This window comes from Neovison vison, chromosome 12 (genome assembly GCF_020171115.1).
Source record: "Neovison vison isolate M4711 chromosome 12, ASM_NN_V1, whole genome shotgun sequence".
NCBI classification, from domain to species: domain Eukaryota; kingdom Metazoa; phylum Chordata; class Mammalia; order Carnivora; family Mustelidae; genus Neogale; species Neogale vison.
The window spans coordinates 94,844,197-94,866,021 of record NC_058102.1 but is presented as its reverse complement, the minus strand read 5'-3'; the positions used below and the strand labels follow the sequence as shown (position 1 = coordinate 94,866,021).

At 42.6% G+C, this 21,825-nt stretch overlaps 1 protein-coding gene across 2 annotated transcripts in view; it reads left to right on the top strand.

Moving 5' to 3' along the window:
• The first annotated feature begins 1,093 nt into the window (after positions 1-1,093).
• The window catches only part of C12H12orf56 (chromosome 12 C12orf56 homolog), a 104,796-nt gene continuing 84,064 nt past the window's right edge, over positions 1,094-21,825 (top strand). For both annotated transcript variants that reach the window (XM_044229397.1, XM_044229396.1), the window contains exon 1: positions 1,094-1,345. In XM_044229397.1, the coding sequence (XP_044085332.1) occupies positions 1,094-1,345 (252 nt within the window). The remainder of the gene's footprint in view (positions 1,346-21,825) is intronic.

The following is a 21,825-nucleotide window of genomic DNA, read 5'->3' as shown; positions in this document are numbered from 1 at the left end:
TGAGTTCCTCAGAATTGGTTAGCCCCCCCAACATTTCTCCCTGGTTCCTTTTCACAGTGATTTAGTCTACAGTATCTCTTTATGTGTTTTAATTTTATACTTTTCCCACGAGATTGGAAGTAGTTTATAGCATACAGTGTACAATGGCAAAACACAAGGAGGCGAGCAGGAACTGCAATAAAGAATACACAGTTTGGTTCCGAGTTGTGGGTAACTGGAGCAAAAATACACACAAATGTGTACCATCCCTCTGGATGAATGGGCAGCGGGAATGACTTTTCTAGAATTTGAAATTAAAATGAAAGTTGTTACCTGGGGTTGTTAGAGACAAGTTTCTGCGATGCCTTCTCATCACGCTAACCTCATTTATAGTAAGTGACTCCTGATCTGTAAAAAAGGAAGCAGCACTTTTAAGGGTGCACAATTAGCATTCCTCCACCTCCGGTCCTCAGCTTTTCAAGACGCCAGCCTCAACCATTCACTCATCTTACACAGATTAAGCTCTGATGGTCTACGGGGCTTTTTCCTGGACCTTGGGAAGACAAGCATTGCCCCTTAGGCTTGGGCGTGCCAAATCAATTTATAAGATTTCCTTCAGAGAGAGCGTTTTCTAGTTGGAGAAAAGATCTACGTTTATACCCATGAATAACTAGAAGGCTGTCTCAGGCAACGCTACAATCAAGTGCTAAATCTGTGTCATTGGTCTTCATAGGATTCTGGGTTGCTCTGCCTATTTAAAAGAAATTGGTAAATTTCATCACGTTTCTAACAGAAACCCAGTTGGAAATTGTGGGTTCCCTTATCAATACCGGCTGTTAGAAATGGCGTGGTCCTCAACAGCCGAGGCAGGCGGGGGTGCTGGGGCTGCTGTGAGCAGAGGGCGAAGAGAGCCCCTCCATACCCGCCCCGCAGCGCCTCGCCCCGCCCACTGTTGCACCCGCACCCGAGTTGGGGGCCCTGCGCCCGGGGAGGTGGCGGCGGTGGGGCGCGCGGCTTTGTGGCGCGCGCGGGTTCCACGGCAGGCGGCGCGGAGGCGGGGCCGGGCCGAGGCGTCCACCGCCCCCGGCACTGGGCAGGGCTTCGGGCGCCGCGCATGGCCGGCCCCGCAAGGTCTGGCTTCCCCTCGCACACCAATAGCCGTCTGGACGCGTTCCTGCGGAGGCAGCTGCCCCCCGAGGTCTACGACGCCATCCGCGCCTACGAGCCGTGCATCGTGGTGTCCGAGTCGGAGAAGCACGCCTTCAAGTACGTGGTGCTCAGCGATCGGCTCATCTACCTGACCGAGAACCCGCCCAAGTCCATCCGGCGAGCCCTGGCGCTGCGGGACGTCGTGGCCATTGACCTGGTGAGGAGCGCGGGCAGACAGGCGGGCTCGTGAGAACTCCCCCCTTGGGTCCCCCAGATTCAGCCCTCAGTATGCGGGAAGAGGGAGGAGGAGGCAGACCTTCCCCATCCCTCCCTGGATTCCCGTACTTTTAAAAAACTTACTTTAGGACTAGAAGCCACAGGAAAACTGTGGATTGCTTTATGTACTCCGAATAAAGATACCTTGCCCGTTAACATCATGTGTCCTGGTCATCCCTTGTCCCCTCAAATAGGGCTACCTGTTTGAGAACATAGAGCCCCCTATAAAAAGTATGCTTTAAAGTCACTTTTTTCTTTCATTAAGCGCTTAGCCTGTGCCAGTCCCTTGTTCTAGACACTAAGGATGCAAAAATGAAATAGGGCCCCTTCCCAGAAGCTGCTGCGGGAGAGAAAAAAAGCCCCAAACCAATGCAAATAAATGCAGTGTACTAAGTACTATTATGTCTTGTTTACTTTTTTTTTTTTTTTTTTTTTTATCAGCAGTGCTTAGAGCGCGTAAGGTGCTCCATATGAGTAAGTGAGTGAGTGAATGAATGGATGGGATGAGCGCAAGACCTCCCGCAATCTCAGGCAGGTCACTTGATCCAAACTAGGCTTCAAAACTTCTTGAAGAAGATGCAGTCTGGCACACACACGCCTTGTCCCAGTTTTTAGTGTGCTGCTACTGTATTCCTTTCCTCCAGGAATAAATTTACTTTATAAACCAGCAACAGATTGGAAGCAGTCTCTTCTCCAATTACTGCTTTTTCCCCCCTTGGCTCCCTGAAATCTGAGCTTTTCTCCAGGTGTGTTCCTTTTTCCACTGGGGACAGGTGTCTAGCCTCATCTCCCGTCTCCACCCCCCTCCCGTTAGTCTCTGCATCTCCCAAAGGAGAAGTTGGCAAGACTTGGTGGGGCTGTTTTGCCAAGACAAGCATAACTTGTTTGGAACACATCTGTAAGAAAAGGATACAATTTAGTGGGGGGAAAAAAAAAGCTTTTATTTTTTTGTCCTTTAATTACCTCTGTGGGCTAATATCACTACGTAAATTTACTTGTGGGTTTTTTTTTTTTTTTTTTTTGGAGTATAAGTTAGAAGCAAAAGTGCTTTTTTCCTATTTTCATTCTCTTGAAATAAAAATTTAAAAAATGTACATCCTTTATCAAATGCTTTTTAAACATTAAACGTTTAGCTTTTTCTACTGTCTGCAGTGTAAACATTTATTGTTTTGACAAAATGAAATGATTTTAGGATATTGTTACTTGCCCGGACAAGACAGTATATGTATTCCAACTGTTATATATCGTTCTTTCTGAGCTGTCAGAATCTGAAAAGTACAGTAAAGTTTCCTAGGCCTCCAAGCCAAGAATCTTCCCAAGAGGTGTACCAATTCATCTGGTAATCCTTTATGTACAAAATTTACCTTTCAAAAAAAACCCCAAAACTTACGTTTCAGGCATATAGAGGAATGTGTAAAGGTGCTGAACAAGTCTAAGATTTCAGCATTGTTGATAGATGGCTGTCCATCTTGCACAATAGAATTGTGTTAGGAAGAATACCGGATATTCCTGGACCCTGTAAATATGTCACATTACATGGCAAAGAGGAATTAAAGTTGCAAATGCAATTAAGGTTGCTTGCTCATCAGCTGACTTTAAAATAGGGAGATTAAAAAAAAATACAGTGTTCAATAAACAAAGAAACCAAAAAGAAAGAAGAAAAGAAAAAAAGAAAAGGCAGGCAAAATAAGTAAGTCAAATAAGGAGATTTTGGATTACCTGGGTGGGCCCACAGTTGTCACAAAATCCTCAAAAGTGGAAAAGGGAGGCAGAGTGTTGCAGCATAAGAGATTTAGTTCTGAAGGTAGAAGGGGCCAGAAGCCAAGGAATCTGGGGAGCCTGTAGAAGCTGGAAAAGGGAGGAAACGGGTTTTCTCCTAGAGCATCCAGAAGGAATGCATTCCTCTTGACACCTTAATTTTAGCCCAGTGAGACCCATTTTGGACTTCTGACCTCCAGAACTATTAGAGAATAAATTTGTGGTGTTGAATGCCACACATTATGTGGTACAATGTTACAGTAGCAAATGAATATAGAAATGTTTCTTTTTAATGTTGTTTGTTTGTTTATTGAGGGAGAGAGAGAGAGCTCCTGTCTGGGGAGTGGGGGCAGGGGCTGGGGGCTGGGGGTGGGAGGGAGGAGAGGGAGAGGGAGAGAGAAAATCTTAAGCAGGGTCCACACCCATTGAGGAGCCCAACTCAGTCTCACAACCCTGAGAACATGACCTGAGCTGAAATCACAAGTCTGACACTTAACCGACTAAGCCACCCAGGCGCCCCATCCTATTAATGTTGTTTTAAATGGGTTATCATTGGGACGCCTGGGTGACTCAGTTGGTTAAGCATGAGACTCTTGGTTTCGGCTCAGGTCATGATCTCAGGGTTGTGAGATTGAGACCTGAGTTGGGCTTCCCACTCAGCAGGGAGTCTGCTTGGGACTCTTACTCTCTGCCCCTTCCCCTGCCCTCTCTCTTTCTCCCTCTCTCAAATACTTAAAGAAATCTTTTTAAAAAATTGGTAATCATTTTTTTTAAATACTGTTTCAGTGAGAAATAAATATAATCAAGTTGAGTAGACATGCCTTAACCTTCTCTTTTTCTGAGGCTTTATAAACTAATTCTAGGGTTATTATAGTTCAGTGGCTGAGTGACATATGGGTATCACAGAATTGCTGGTAAAGGTACTAGGTATAGTACCAATTAGTAGCCACAGGTATAGTTTACTAACTGACCCTCTATAAACATTAAGTCCTCACTTAATAGCACAATGGGGAGAATTTTCCTGATTTCTGTGTTATATGTCATTTATTTGTCTCTTATCCATGCTAACATAGTCACTTCAATTACATGATTTTTTTTTTTAATTTAAGATTTTATTTATTTTTTGACACAGAGAGATAGCAAGAGTAGGAACACAAGTAGGGAGAGTAGGAGAGGGAGAAGGAGGCTTTCTGAGGAGCAGGGAGTCTAATATGGGGCTCAATCCCAGGACCCTGGGATCCTGGGACCACAGGATCTGAGCCGAAGGCAGAGGCTTATGAACTGAGACACCCAGGCGCCCTCAATTACATGATTTCAGTGCCAGGCAGCTTTGTTTTTTAGAACCAGTTCCTCCTTCCTTGAAAGGTAAACTGTTTACTCTCCTTTTTTTTTTTTTTTTTTTTTTTTAAGGGCACTGTCCTCTTTCTAAGGCCAACTCTTTAGACATCCTTTTCCATTCTCAAAGGTTTTCTCATCTTACTGTACACGTTTGGTTATTTAACTTTCAGCTGGTTCAGGTTCCCATTCTGCCTTTGCTCTAGCTGTCATGGTAGTAAAGCCCCTAAGCCAATGCATCCTTTATTACCTCTGCGTCCCGGCCCTCCCAGTTCCATGTTCGACCAGATTCCTTATTTATTTCATGACACGTTTTGCGGTTACAACACTTCAGAATATAATTTGCAAACATGCAGATGAAATTCCACTTTCTCCCCTTCCAAAAGAAAAATGGAAGGTAACAGCAGCAAAAAAATGAGGCTAGAACTTGGCATTGGATAAAACTGAGATTTCCTTCCCAGCAAAGATGAGCTTAAAGCACATGGGGAGATCTCCATTGGTGTTTGATACGATTCATCTCCTAAAACAAAGAGTTTCTAAGGTTGCTGGGGCAGAGCTTTTATTAAAAGGTTGATATTTTCTTTAACGGTTACTTTCGGAAGAATTCTCTAGAGTTCTGCTCTTGTGGGTTTCAAAACATTTCTTTAAACTCTACTAAGATTAAATACATTTTTTTAAGTTTTTTTTTTTTTTTAAGATTTTATTTATTTGACAGATCACAAGTAGGCAGAGAGGCAGGCAGAGAGAGAGGAGAAAGGAGGAAGCAGGCTCCTTGCTGAGCAGAGAGCCTGATGCGGGACTCGATCCCAGGACCCTGGGATCATGACCTGAGCTGAAAGCAGAGGCCTCAACCCACTGAGCCACCCAGGTGACCCTAAATACATATTTTTTAAATGCAAGAAGTTACTACCGAGAAGTGAATTTTCTATGAATTCACTCGCCTTCAATGCCATACCATCACCTACCAAGAAAAACAAATCTGTCCAATCCAGCAGCCTTCACCTCCTAACCTCTTCCCCGTCTTTCTTCACCTCTTCACCTCTTCCCTGTCTTCGTCCTGGTGTTTTCACCACTCCTCCCAGCGCATTCGGGCTCTCCAGCCATCCCAGGCTCCATGTGGCTTCCCGACGGGGCAATGTACATTTTACGTCCTGGCCTGTTGCTCGTGGTGAACATGTTCTCCCCCTTCAAGGTCATTCAGATCATCAGATTTAGAATCCTCCTCCTCCTCTCCTCTCTCTCCTCTTAAAACATGTAAAAACAGGGGTGCCTGGCTGGCTCGGTCAGTAGAGCATGTCACCCTTGATCTCAAGGTTGTGAGTTTGAACCCCATGATATGCACAGGGTTTACTTAAAAAATAAAAAAAAAGTAAAAACATCTTGGCTTGAACAGAAACAGTCACAGACTGTGAATTAAAAGGGCTCCAAGAGTTTGCCATCTGATCCCCACTTTGCCCACTTCTGTATTCAGAGCTGACATGTTTCTAGGCTAAGCCTCTTTGAGTTTTTTCTTGGCTATGCCATGAGCCGGGACTCTCGGCCCATTTTGTTCCCTGCTGTATCTCTGGTTCCTAGAACACTGCCTGGCACAGAGGAGATGGCCAATAACTATTTGTTAAAAACTCAACATGATCTGTTTCTTCATTTATTAACTGCCATACATTGGGGGGCATTTAATAATACATTTTTTAATAATGTGTTTTCATTCAGCTTTTGCTCTCTACCTGTGTACACTTGGTCTAGTTATTTATCTGCTAGTCTGCACCTTCATTCCTCATCTGTAAAATGGAGATAACAGTACCTTTCTTAGAGTTTCTTAGAGTTTACAGCAATAAATCTAACACACTTAAAACAGTACTTGGCACATAGTAAGAGCTACTACATGTTACTATTGATAACCTTTATTCACACATATTAAGTCTATTAAGGCTCACAATGAATCTGTAATATAGATATTATCTTCTCTTTTTATATTAGGGCACTTGAATTTAGGAGATTTAGCAAACTGGAAAGAAAATAACTTTTTTTTTTTTGAGCACTGATTATATATTCAGGGTTTTAAATACATTATCTCATTTATCCTTCTTGAAAATCTGCCCAGTAGGTTTGTCAGGTTTAATATGTCCAAAAACAGAATTCCTGATCTTCACCCCCCAAATCTGTTCCTTTTCCTTTAGCTTTCCTTATTTTAGGAAGTAACATCTTCCATCAGCTTTAATTTTCTCACTCCCCACATCCAACAATCAGTATATCTCCTTGATTTGTGTAGAGGAGGAAAAAGTTTCCCTTGACCCTCTCAGAGTTCCTGGCTGGGTCTGAATATTAGACTGACAAAGGCAGATTAACAGGAGAAAAGCCTACAAATTTATTTAATACAAATTTTACATGACATGAAAGCCTTTCTAAGGAAATGAAGAACTGAAGAAATAAATCTGTATGTGTTTAATATTAGGTTTGATGAAGACTAGAGAGTCATGGAAAAGTGGGATAGTACAGAAAAGGGGGTATGACTAAGAATAATAAACTAGGGAAAACTAGCAAGAGCTGTTTGGATTCCTCTCTGTCCTGTCTTGCGTACGGGGAGGGCACATCCCTTAGACCTGCTTCAAGGGAGCAGGGTAGAGAAAGGTTGGAGAGAATTTCCTACATCTTCTGTTTTCTCAAATTCTTTCAGCTCAAAATATTCAGTATACCAAGGTGCTATATTTTGGGGGAGTGTGTTCTGAACCTTGTCACTTCTCATCCAAAATGTATTCAGCCATACCTTTCTTGTTGCATCTACTTATGCCACTTCTCCAATCCCTTATCTAGACCATTGGAGTTGCCTCTAAACTCATTCCTCCATCTAGCAGTTGGGATGATCTTTTTAAACATAAATTGTAAATTAAGTTATATCATTCTTCTGTTTAAAAATCTCCATTAGCTTTCAAATTCTATATTGCCTATCAGAGCCTCCATGATAATTCCTTTATCTCTGACTTATCTCTCACTCTTCTCTAAACTCTTTATGTTCTTTCCTGCCTCAGGGCCTTTGTATACGCCATCCTAGCCAGGACACTCTTCCTCCAGATCTTCAGATGATTGATTCCTTCTTATCAGTCATGTTTCCAAATTCAGCATCACGTCCAGAGGGATGCCTCGCATGACCACCCAATCTAAAGTAACATTCTTAGGTCACACTCCTCACATCTGTTGGCTTCCAAGCACTTATCACTATTGGCATTGTGAGGCGAACGTGATAACCACTACACTACGGAAACCGACTCACTATTGGCATTGTAAGATTAATCTGTTTAATGACTTATACTTGTGTATCTCTCATACAATGTAAGATCCATGAGGTCATGTCTGTCTTGTTCATCCCTGGGTCGCTGTGCATGCATCATATCATCTGACACACAGTAGATAATCAATAACTATTTGTCAATTAGAAAAATGAATAAATGAATAAACATGTTCAGATACATCATATCATTTACCTCTCAGAGGGAGAGATCCTCTTTCCTTATTCTAAGTGTTGAGAGACCATGGAGACTTGACAATTTGTCACATAGGCAGTTAGTGGAAGGGCCAGAGTAAATGCTCCCAGGTCTCTTAATGCTCCTGTTCAGCATTTTTCTTGCTTGCTTTGTGCTTGTATGAGATGATCTCTGTGTTGTTTATCTGAGTCCTGCATTTTGGTAGGATGAGTTAGATAAGAGGAGACCATAATATGGATGCTTCTTTTCTTCTCCAGCATGTTTTTTTTTTTCCTATTTTGATTCATTTACAGCCTTTCAAAACTCTCACTGTGGAAGGAAAAAAGAGATGGTAATCTCTTATCTATCATTTTGGTTTCCTAATAGGTTGTTTGCATAGAATATTTTGGATATTGTATTTGAATGCTGAGAGACTCCATGAGGGCAACATTTCGTCAGTTTGATTCACTGATGTACCCCCAGCACCCAGAATGGTAGTGGACTGGTCAAGATAGCCCAGGTTAAGCTTCACTAACAAAAGCCCCCAAAGTCTTTAGTGCTTTAACACAGCATAGTCTGTCTCATTCAAGTGACTTGTCCATTGTGGATTGGCAAGAGGCTCTATTCATCTTAGTCACAAGATATATGATACTTAGTTACACCTCTTACTTTCAGGGAACCATCTCAGCACATGCTTACTTAATCACCATGGCAGAGGGAAATTAACTTGCCAAATCCTCTACCAAATTTAAGTGGGCTCCACACACAGCAGAGCCCAATGTGGGACTTGAACTCATGACCCTGAGATCAAGACCTGAGCTGAGATCAAGAGCCAGACACTTAACCACACACTTAACTGATTAAGCCACGCAGGCGCCCCAGCTATGTACTGATTTTTAAGATTCTACCCACATGTCCCTTCTCACATTTCAATGGCCAGAGTGAGACACATGGCCCACACCTAACTTAAAAGGGGGAGAAAAGGGGCACCTGGATGGCTCAATCAGTTAAGCATATGCCTTCCCCTCAGGTCATGATCCCAGGGTCCTGAGATCAAGCCCTGTGTTAGGCTCCCCATTCAGCAGGGAGCCTCCTACTCCCTCTCCCCCTGCCCTTCCCTTTCTCTCTTCTGCTCTCTCTCGAAAAAATAAATCTTTTTAAAAAGGCGGGGCAGGGGGAATGTGATCCTACTATATATGCATTCCATGTGTCTGAAAGAGAGAATAGGAATATTTGTGAACAGCTCTAACATCTACCTCAAATTACTATTGCTTACTGTTTGCCACTCAGCCTCTGTTCTAAGTGCTTAACTTGGAACAACTTCTTTATCTTTACAATAATCCCAGGTAATATTGTTAGCTTAGCTTTAGCTTAGCTTTACAGATAAAAAACCTGCCTGAATTATAGAGAACTTAAGCAATTTACCCAAGATCATTCTCTAAGTGGCAGAACCAGAATTTGAACCCTAGTAGTTTGGCTCCAGAACCAATGCTTTGACTCTATAGATACAGCTGCCTCAGTCATAGCAGGTCATTAATTAAAAAAAAAAAAAAAAGGTTATCCAGGAGACTCTAAGCTTTTTGAAAACAGAAACTCCATCTTACATTTTGCATGTTTCAGTCTTGCCCCTTTTGGTATCCATGATGTACTGAGCTGGATGAATTAGAAACTAGATAATTAACTGCTAAAAGCCTAGGGTGCTTTTATTCTCTGAAATTAAAGGGATAGAAAAAAACCTGAACCAAGACTATGAAATCAAGACTAAGGGTAAGATAAATATAGAATTGTTCACAAAGGGCACCTAGGTGGCTCAGTGGCTTAAGCCTCAGGTCATGGTCTGAGAGTCCTGGGATCGAGCCCCACATCAGGCTGTCTGCTCAGCAAGGAGCCTGCTCCCCCTTTCTCTCTGCCTGCCTCTCTGCCTACTTGTGACCTCTCATTCTCTGTCAAATGAATAAATAAAATCTTTAAAAAACAAAACAAAAAAAGAATTGTTCACAAAATATAGAAAACAAGGGGTGCATGTGTGGCTCAGTTGGTTAGGCATCTGACACTTGATTTTGGCTCAGGTCATGATCTCAGGGTCCTGGGATGGAGGCTTGCATCGGGCTCCATGCTCAGTGGGGAGTCTGCTTCTCGCTCTCACTTGGCCCCTTCCCCACTTTCTCAAGTAGATCTTTTTTATTTTTATTTATGTATTTATTTATTTGACAAAGCGAGAGAGAGACCGCGAGAGAGGAAACACAAGCAGGGGGAGTGGGAGAGAGAGAAGCAGGCTTCCCACTGAGCAGGAGCCCAATGTGGGGCTCCATCCCAGAACTTTGGGATCATGACCTGAGCCAAAGGCAGACACTTAACAACTCAGCCACCCAGGTAACCCTCAAATAAAAAATGTTTAAAAACTTAGAAAAAAATGAATTAACGAGTGTCAACTATACTTCAATTAAAAAACAAAATGTAAGGGATATCCCTTTGCATTTTAGAAGTAGTATTTTGATAAAAGCAAGAGACTCATTACCAGTTGCAAATATAAATATGGCAACTGATGTAGATCCACTCATGAGTGATACATTTTAGAGGTAGTCAAAGAACTTAAAGATATTTTCAGATAAAGCCTGATTCATTTGAGATAACAAAAAACCACATTCTCTTCTCTCCCAAAATGCCCCTTGCTGCCAGCATCAGAGACAAATACCAGACCGAGTAGGCCATGAATCTGGCTCAGTCTTGTATTACTGAGGTTCTTATGAACAATCAGTCCTTAATTGTAATAGATATCTATTGGGTATGTACTATTTGCTGTCCTTGTGTCAAATACTTTAGATCTCATATAATCTTATTAACTCTATAAGGAAGGTGGCACTGTCTTTTTTTTAAATAGATGGCAAAACTGAGGCAGAGAAAGAGGAAATACTTACACAAGGTCATATTCAGAAAACATGAGCTGGAATATAAACTCAGGTCTTTTGATCTTACAGCCAGCATTCTTTATGCACATAGTAACAACTGATCTTCTACAAATTCCTGGTTTCCAAATTCCAAATTTCCATAGACATTCTTAGGTTTTGCGATAGAGACAACATGGTTAACTTGTAATATACAGATTACATGGTTCCTGGGCGTTGGCTATCAGGAAGGACATTTTAAATAAAACATCTTTTTCATTCCTCATACTACCTCCCTGTCCTCAAGATTGTTGTCCTTCAGAGTTCAGACTGGGGTCATTGCTGTTTCTGATGATGTTCAAGGACAGGTTTGGTTGGAAAGGTGCAGGTTGGAAAGATGCATCCTTTTCACAGGGCCAAGCCTTTAAAGCCTTTTTTCTTTTAGTCTTTCTTAGCTGTGGTGCTCATCCCAAAGGCAATGATTTTTCAAGCCTAACAGTGATATAATCTAAGGAGTCTCCAGTATTAGGGGGGAAAGTGCTCAATTCTCCAAACTGGTAATTGTTTTTGGAATATGTGAGTGGATCATTCTTGCCAGCAATATTCACAGGTTCCAAAAAAAGCTCAGCTACTCAGACTTCCTTAGGGATCTGTACACTAAAGCCCAGGTAGAGTATAATGGGAAAAAAAACCACCTGGTAGAGGCTACAATGAGTTTTTAAATTATGACACTGAAGGGATTTGCCAAATGCTGAATGTAAAAATAGCTTCTGTACAGTAAAATGTACAGAATGCTGAATGTAAAAATAGCTTATGTACAGTGTGACATAGGTATTGCTAATGTGGTTTAATTGGAGGGAAATCCATTCAAGAAACTTTCTTGTATTGGTTAGCTATCTCATCAGTAGCTTGAATCCTTTGGATTTACCCCTGGTCCTCCTTCAGGTTTGCTCTGAAAAACTCTTGGAACAGGTAATTCATTACACTGAAATCTGAGTGAATTAATTTAGTACTTGCTTTCCTTTCTTTGTTAGACACTGGAGAGTATGCTGTCAGAGAGGAAGTTAGGTCCGGAAAGAACCATGGAAGTTGAAAGATATCTCATGATTTAGCTCTTTTGGGGCATTACTTAATTACTTAATTACTACTTAATGTCCCGTGAAGTAAAGTGATCTCCAAACTGTGGCCCAGTACATGATGTAGGCCTTTAGTTTTTTCCTTTCAACTCTTCCTCTGGTTTATGTTTTTCTTCTTTCTACACAGCACAGTTCTATTGAATGGATGTTAGATTTTATATGGGGTATTCTACCAATGTTTTGAATTACCAGGGACAACAAATATATAAGGGAATAAAAAGTGACATGTGCTTTTGAGTAACTCATAATTTAGAGAGGAAGGTAAGCAGATGGGAAAGAAGAAAAACACAGTTATAAGCAGATACTTATAAGGAAATGTGAGACTAGATATAATAAACAGAATACTGTGGGAACCCAGAAGAGGAAGTGACATACATCTCGTTTTGGTGAGAGAAGGCGGCGCAGGAGAGGGTCGGATGAACATATAAAGGTTCACCACAGAAGTAACCCGCGCTGGTCTTGAAGGAAGAATAGAAGTTTCTAGCTGAATAAAGGGCAAGTATATTCCAAAAGGAGAGGATGGCATGTGCTTGATCAGCTTTCTACAACAGACTGAAATGCCTGCTTATGATCTCTGTCTGTCAAATGAATAAATAAAATCTTAAAAAAAAAAAAAGCATACATCGCATTTGGTTGCCATCTCTCTTTTGCTTAGTCTTTAGGGAAATTTCCTATCTTCCTTTTTTTAAAAAATATTTTCTTTTTAAGTAATCTCTACATTCAGCATGGGACTTCAACTCACAAACCCCGAGACCAAGAGCTGCATGCTCTACCCACAGAGCCAGCCAGGTGCTCCTCTAGTACAATTTTTTTTGCCCTGTCTTATTTTGTCTCATGGTACTATCACCATTTCAGCTCTCTTTTGGTTACCATTTTCACGGTATATCTTTTCCATCCTTTACTGTCAACCTATTTGTGGCTTTTTGGGTTTTTTTTTAAGATTTTATTTATTTATTTAAGATTTTATTTATTTATTTTTATTTATTTGACAGAGAGAGAGAGAGAGAGATCACAGTAGGCAAAGAGGCAGGCAGAGAGAGAGAGAGGGAAGCAGGCTCCCCGCTGAGCAGAGAGCCCGATGTGGGGCTCGATCCCAGGACCCTGGGACCATGACCTGAGCCAAAGGCAGAGACCTAACCTCTGAACCACCCAGGTGCTCCAGCCTATTCATGTTTTTGAACCTAAAGTGGGTCTCTTATAATGGTACAAAGTGAATCATCGGTTAAATCATGTTTTTAAAATCTATCCTTTCAATCTCTGACTTTAATTGGAGTGTTTAGTCCATTTACAGTATTATATATAATTACTGATAAGGTAGAGTTCACATCTGTCATACTGCTATTTATTTTCATATTTCCCCCCCAGTCCCCAGGTACTGCCTTCCTTTGTGTCAAATAGGTACCTTCTAGTATACAAACTATTCTCCTGTGATTTCTTTTACCATGTGTTTTGGAGTTTTTAAATTAATGTTTGCCCTGGGGATTACAATTAACATCCTCCTTTGTAACAATCTAGTTCAGATTATTACCAACTTAACTTCAATAGTATACAAAAATATAAGTCTTTTCCCTCCCTGCTCCTTTGCACTGTTATTGTCATACACATTATAGTTTCTACATTATGTGCCCATCGACACAGATTTATAATTATAGCTTTATGCAAGTATCTTTTTTTTTTAAAGATTTTATTTACTTTTTTTGACAGACAGAGATCACAAGTAGGCAGAGGCAGGCAGAGAGAGAGAGAGAGGAGGAAGCAGGCTCCCTCCCGAGCAGAGAGCCCGATGCGGGGCTTGATCCCGAGAAGACCCTGAGACCTGAACCGAAGGCAGAGGCTTAACCTACTGGGCCACCCAGGGGCCCCTGCAAGTATCTTTTTAAACTAAACAGGAGAAAAAAGAGTTACACACAAACATACATTTAACTGTCTTTTATTTTTACCTGTGTAGTTATCTTTATCAGTGTTCTTTATTTCTCCATGTGTGTGTAAGTTACTATCTAGTGTCCTTTCATTCCAGCACAAAGAATTCCATTTAGTATTTCTCGTAGGTCTGATAGTAGCAGTACCCTTTACAAAGTATAGATTCTTTGGGATATAGGTACTGAATTCTTCATAAGGAATCTTCTTCTTCTTCTTTTTTTTTTTTTTTCCAAAGATTTTATTTATTTATTTGAGGTAGACGAGAGACAGCACAGGTGGGGAGGAGGATCAGAGGGAGAGGGAGAGGCCGACTGCCTGCCGAGCAGAGAGCCCGACGACCTGGGGCTCCATCCCAGGACTCTGAGATCATGACCCGAGCATAAGGCAGACGCTTAACCAACTGAGCCACCCAGGCGCCCCTGAGGAATGTTCCTAACAAAATGCATAGGTAGATTACAGATTTACATAAATATACTCTCCTTCCAAACAGGACTCTGCAGATACTCCTTAGCTGAATCTCTGCAGAGCAGCCCATTTGGTTCTTCCTGGTCATGTAAATATATTTCCTGAAATACAGCTTTTGGCCAAGTTAAGTTTTACTTTTTTTTTTTTCTTTTTAAAGATTTTATTTATTTATTTGACAGAGGGAGAGAGAGGCAGCGAGAGAAAGGGTACACAAGCCGGGGGAGTGGGAGAGGGAGAAGCAGGCTTCCAGCCGAGCAGGAAGCCCAATGCGGAGCTCAATCCCAGGACCCTGGCATCATGACCTAAGCCAAAGGCAGACACCCAATGACTGAGCCACCCAGGTGCCCCAACTTTTTTTAATTAAAAAAATTTTTTTTAGTAATCTCTATACCCAACATGGGGCTTGAACTCAATGGCCCTGAGATCAAGACTTGCATGCTGTTCTGACTGAGCCAGCCAATATGAAGTTTTAATATTATAAAGTTACAATATAGTTTTGTATTAAAAAAAAAATATATATATATATATATATGCACCCAGGTGGTTCAGTCGATTAAGTGTCTGCCTTCTGCCCAGGTCATGATCTCAGGGTCCTGGGAATGAGCCCCACGTTGGGAATCCCTGCTCAGCGGGGCATCTGCTTCTCCCTCTCCTTCAGCCCCTCCACCCAACTCATGCTTGCTCTCCCTCTCAAATAAATAAATAAATCTTGAAAAATATTTATATATTGCTCAAGCTGAAAGAGACCTTAAATTGATTCCACATTCTACAAATGAGGAAATCAAAGCCAAAAGAGCTCAACTAAAAAAAAAAAAAAAAAAAAAGAGCTCAACTAACTTGATCGAAGTCACACTGCTAGTTAATAGGGAAAGCCACATTCAAAATAAGATTTCTGGACTGTTAATTCATATTGTTTCCCCAATATTCCAAATTTCTGTCAGGATGTTGACTATGATTATCTAGTTTGGTCATGATATACTTAACAATTAGGGCACAAAATAACGAATTGGTCCATAAGAATTTAATTAGAATAATTTATATTAATTAGGTTGCTGTCTGCCTGATGGCTTTCCTTTAGGACACTTTAATACCTTTTACTCAGAAATCTGGTATTTAAGTGATTTTAATCTGATCTTTGGACATTATTTTATGATGAGTTCATTTTTTAGGCTTTCTTAGTCTGAGATTCTCTTTCATGTTCTGATCTCTCTTTGATGTCAGGCTTTTGACAGTGGACTCTGTAGGAACTCTATAGGTGGGCAATTCACTGGAATGCATGAAAAATATTAGAGCCACCTGAGCAAGATGGGTCAATTCTGGAATTAGGAAATTTAGAATTTTTGAGGGTTGTAAGACATTTGTGATGACAGGAATCATGTTGGTGTAGCAGAGCCTTCTACTTAATGTCTCACAGTGAAATACAAAAATCCACCTCATGGGAACGTTGTCTTATGCCACAATAGAAACAGTTTTATTTTTTGTTAGTTTTATTTTAGAGTTAGTTTCTTGATGTATGTATGTTTCACACTTTGTGTGTCATTTTGTATAAGAGCATAGCCTCTTAACTTCAGGCTTCATTTTGAATCTGGTCAGCCACATATTAGCAGCAGAACAAGTCCCTTACCTCTCCAAGCCTCAAGTTCCTTGAATTCCTTGTAAACAGGGGTAATTTAACTGATATATGGGGTTGTATGAGGATTCAGTAAGACAGTATGTATAAAACACTTAAAAGAAGACATAGTAAGTGCTCAATAAATGTTAGCTTTTATTTTGTTTCACGTGACACTGTTTGAACATTGAATTCTTCCTCTTCCCCATCTTCGCTCTGGAGAGGCTCTGGCCTCAAGGATCAGAATCCTTATGAATCCTTTGAAGGGGAAGAAAAGGAAGGTGGGCTGGCCTTCTCTGACTCTTATCCTGGGGAAAGGGCAAAACTGCAGTGCCCAAAAGAGGCAGAATCGTAGTCTAAGCAGCCAATGACCTTATTATGCCAGGGTCAGATTGTCCTACTATGTAGGGGGTCCCCAAGACAACCTTCATGCTTGATAATTCACCAGAAGGACTCACAGGATTCAAAGGGTTGATTACAATGAGACAGTACAGATTATACTCAACAAAGGGGAAAGGTGCATGAGATAAAATCCAGAAGAACCTATATGCACACTTCCAGGCGTCCTTTCCCAGGGGAGTATCATTCATGCACTTAATTTCCCCAGCAACGTGTTAAAACATATACTAGGTTCATCTGAGCCTTGGTGTCCAGAGTTTTTATGGGAGATAGTCATGAATGCATCAGAGCCTACATAGCTGACCTTAGCTACTCAGACTCCAGCCCCCCTTGACCTCCTTGCCTTCACCCCCAGAAAAACAGGTGTTTACCATAGAGGATACCGTCAGATACTATCAGAATAAGTTTATCTGCTCAAACTAGTACAGTATGGCCCAAGGTCTCAGACATACACACTTGTGTCAGACTGTCAGAATATTCCAAGGCTCACTGGTTATCTCCTAAGATCAGGCAAGGGCTAGTCCTTGAAGATAGGCCCTTTTTTCGTGGTGCAAGGTATAAGCAACCCAGGCCTGTTGAGGCAGTCCTTTATCTGCACACCTACCTACCTTTGTAACATCACAGATTGAGAAAAGGTGTACTGCGCTGGTGAGCCAATATGGTTTTGGTGGGGTTTTCTTCGTTTTGGTTTTTTTTTTTAAAGATTTTATTTATTATTTGACAGAGAGAGAGACACAATGAGAGAGGAAACACAAGGAGGGGGAGTGGGAGAGGGAGCAGCAGGCTTCCCGCGGAGCAGGGAGCCTGACTCGGGGCTTCATCCAAGTGCCCTGGGATCATGACCTGAGCTGAAGGCAGATGCCCAATGATTGACCCACCCAGGTGCCCTGGGTTTGTTTGTTTGTTTGTTTGTTTGTTTTTTAAAGATTTTCCCCAAGGCCCCAAATTTACAGTTGGTCTACCACATGGCTCCAGACTACCAGTAAGGGTGGTTATATAACAGACACCTTTCTCAGAGGCAGAGAAAGTCAGGTCAGGCATTAGAAAGTGCTACAACTGGGGCGCCTGGGTGGCTCAGTAGGTTAATGCCTCTGCCTTCGGCTCAGGTCATGATCCCAGGGTCCTGGGATCGAGCCCTGCATCGGGCTCTCTGCTCAGCGGGGAGCCTGCTTCCTCCTTTCTCTCTCTGCCTGCCTCTCTGCCTAGTTGTCATCTCTGTCTGTCAAATAAATAAATAAAATCTTAAAAAAAAAAAAGAAAAAAAGAAAGTGCTACAACTTATGGATGGTCTTAGAGTATTTCTAATATTGACAGGGAGGAAGAACTTAGGAGGCCGTCTGCCAATAACTAACTTGCCAGCCTCAGTTCCTAATGAGAAAAGACAAGCTAAACATACCATTTATATTAGTATCGAAGTATAAGTACAGCACTGGGTCAATAGTAATCATATTTAAAAGAGGTGATTTATAAAATATATGTAAATAGTTTGTTTAATTGTTATATGAGACTTTGTTATGTCAGCAAGTCATAAAAAAATCTGTCCTGTGTACTGATTTGGAATTCTAAAATTAGTTTCATGTAGATATTCAGATACTATTACCTATGCTAGAAGGTGTCTGGGTATAAGCACTTCTTTCCACTTATGTTCTAAAAACATAAAGTCAATCCTATATGACCCAATGAACAATTTCCAACTTAAAAAGTTAAATATTCATATACAAAATAAAATTTAACTCATATTATTTAGCTTATTTTAAGCTATTTTAAGATTTTATTTATTTATCTGACAGAGAAAGACACAGTGAGAGAGGGAACACAAGCAGGGGGAGTGGGAGAGGGAGAAGCAGCTTCCCGCTGAGCAGGGAGCCCCATGCGGGGCTCGATCCCAGAACCCTGGGATCATGACCTGAGCCAAAGGCAGACACTTAACAACTGAGCCACCCAGGTGTCCCTGAAACTTAAGCATATTTAAAATAAGATACTAAAGCTTATGTTAAGACATAAAGTTAGAACATTTTAATTTTTTTTTTTTTTTTAAGTAAACTCTACCCCGGGCATGCCTGGGTGGCTCAGTTGGTTCCCTGTCTAACCCTCTCCCACCTCTGAAATAAAATAAATAAATGGGTAAATCTTTTTTTTTTTTTTTTTTAATAAATGGGTAAATCTTAAAGAAAAAAAAAATGTAGGGCAGCTGGGTGGCTCAATGCATTATCTGCCTCCGGTTTCGGTCATGACCTCCAGGTCCTGGGATTGAACCTGAACATTCAGGCTCTCTGCTCAGTGGGGAGTCTACTTCTCCTCCTTCCTCTGCCTCTGCCCCCACTCATGTGCTTTTGTGCTCTCTCACTCTCTCACAAATAGAATCTTAAAAAAAAAAAAAAAAAGTAAACTCTACTCCTAACATGGGGCTTGAACTCACAGACCTCCAAGATCAAGATCACATGCTCTACTGACTGAGTCAGCCAGGCACCCCTAGTTAGAAAATTTTAACAAAGTAGTTCTGAAGGAGCATTACATCCATCTATCTGTCTATCTTCTATCTATCTATCTATCTATCTATCTGTCTACCTACCTACCTACCTATCTTTCCATGCTTTGAGGTTAAATGGAAACTCTGGCTTTTGAGTTTCCTAATGATGTCTCTGGAGTAAATACAAAAATTTTCTTTTTGTTAAGTTTTTTCCGGCGAGATAAACACAATACCAGGCAAAGTGGGTGCAAGGCAAGATTTATTAAAAACGCTCTCTGGCAAAGTTTCAGGGCTCAGGAGAAGAGGAGCCAGGAAAGTTGCTCCGGGAGGAGGTGGGCATCCTCAGGCAAGGTTCTGCAACTCTGGAAAGCAGAGTGGGGGAAGTCGCGCCCAAGGCAGGGAGGAGGGGGCTCTTAAGGGGTCTTGGGGAAAGTTCAGGGAGGGGTCTTTTGGCAAGTTTCCCTTACTTGGATATTTCGCCTGCTCGTCGGGGTCCCATTGGTCCATGGGAGCCTGGGGCGGGAGGGTCTCAGATTCCTGCATGGGCCTTTGTTCTCCTGTCCGAGCTCAGGTCTTGTGGTGGGAACTTTCGCCATCTTAAGTAGCCCTTTCTGCCAGCCCAACATTCCGACCTTTTGCTTAATATAATGGTGTTAGGGGCGTTGACTCAGTTCTGGCTTCTTCCTGCTGACGAGGGGCGTCATCATAGGGGTAGTCGGAAGTGGGCAGGAGAGAGTAGGGCTGAAGGAGGAGTTGATTGATGGACACTCAGGCAAGTTCTTGTAGGCGACCCTGCAAGTACCAGAAAAGACAGGGAGCAACTGAGACTAGAAGGAGGATTATGCATATAGGTCCTGCCAGAGGGAGCAGCCAGGTTATCCAGGTGTAGGGGTCCAGGCCCCAGGAGGACGTGTCTCGCCACCATGCTTGGATCCGATCCCTGAGTTCTTTTTTTTTTTAAGATTTTATTCATTTATTTGAGAGAGAGGCAGTGAGAGAGAACATGAGCGAGGAGGTCAGAGGGAGAAGCAGACTCCCCATGGAGCTGGGAGCCCGATGTGGGACTCGATCCTGGGACTCCAGGATCATGACCTGAGCTGAAGGCAGTTGCTTAGCCAACTGAGCCACCCAGGCTCCCCGATCCCTGAGTTCTTTGATCCTGGAGGTAACTATACGATTGGTTAACAAAGTAACAACATTCTTCATTTAAGAATAGGCAGGTCCCCACTTTTTTCGGCGGTCAGAAGGTCTAAGGCCCGTCAGTTCTATAGAGCTAAGGCTACCAGGCTGGTGACTTGCGTCTGTAGGGCTGTGAGGGAGTCAGCAACCCATTCCGTGTCATCATTCAGGGCTTGGAAGAGTTCGTGATCAAAGTCTATGGAAGTCCCTATCCCTGCAGTTCCAGTAGCCACCCTTGTGGCTACTCCTGCCCCTGTTATGAATGGGAGGAAGGCAGCCCTTCCTTCACAGTGTTGGGGGAATAGGATGGATAGCAGCTGGGATTCAGAGCAGATGGTGATAGAAGGAGATAGTAGGATGAATATACATCCCAGGGAGTCATTAGTGGTCAGGCAGCGATAGATTCCCTGAGGGCATGAGAGAAGTATTCCTGAGGGAGTACAGTACAGGAGGGAGGAGTTAGTGATATGGCAGCTGCGGTGGTAAGGGGGGAGGACACATTAATAATAGGTATGGTTCCCCCGATGGGGCCAATATGGACCGTATTATATGTGGCCCTGAAGTTGGGGAGTGACCAGTCAATAGGGAGGGGTATCCCTATGATGTAGAGTGAGGTAAGGTAGATAGGAAAAAAGAGGCGGGGAAATGGCTTGAAGGCTATGATGTATAAGTTTTGTGAGTTGGGCTTTGAGCAGCCCGTTGGCCTTTTCTACCTTACCCCATGACTGTGGGTGGTATGGGATGTGAAGTTTCCAGGTTATGCTGAGGCTCTCAGCTACCTGTTGGGTTACACTGGAGATGAAGGCGGGTCCGTTGTCTGACTGGAGGGTCCAGGGCAATCCGAACCTCGGGATGATGTGCTAGATGAGTATTGTAGCCACCATGTCCGCTGTTTCCCGAGCCGTGGGGTATGCCTCGATCCAGCCTGTGAATGTATCAACCAAGGTTAATAGGTGGTGAAAGGTTTTATGGCGAGGCATGTGAGTGAAGTCCAGTTGCCAGTCTTCCCCCCGTCTGATGACCTCGGAGCTGATGGTTAGGCCCTGGTCTGCGGATTCCTCCTTGTGAATTTATGGCAGAACAGGTTTTGCAAGCCCTGTGGACAACTTCAGTTACCTTAGATAAGGAAGGATGATAGAACAATGGCTGAAGAAATTGGTGGAGAGTCTCTGGGCCAATATGGAGGAATCTGTGGATGTCCGTAATTAAGGCCTGGCAGGGAAATCCTGTCCTGAATGTAGATCCACCCCTTATCTCCAATCTTTCCTCCCCGTGCCTGGAGGGAGTAGGAACGCTGGTGAGGGGTGACTGGATATCCCTTGGTCCCCAGGAAGTTAAGTAGGGCGGAGGTGTCATCCTGAGAGACCAAGAGGGAGGGGCTACAGAGGAGGAGGTCATCCAAATATTGTATTAGAGTGCTGGCCTTAAGGATGCACTGCTGTAAGTCTGTAGTCAAGGCCTGGCCGAAAATGTGAGGGCTGTCCCTGAACCCCTGGGGTAGGACAGTCCAAGTTAGTTGTCCAGAAGCATGCGTGTCGGGATCCTCCCAGGTGAAGGCAAAAAGAAAATAGGAATCAGGGTGCAAGGGGACAGTGAAAAAGGCGTCCTTTAGGTCCAATACAGTCAAGTGAGAGGTGTTTGGGGGAACGCGAAATGGTAGGGTTAGGAACGACTGGGTGAAGGGGGACCACGGCCTCGTTGATAAGCCTGAGGTCTTGTACCAGTGGACAAGCCCCTGAGGGCTTGCGTACTGGGAGGATGGGGTGTTACAGGGGGAAATGATGGGGATCAGGAGTCTCTGACGTTA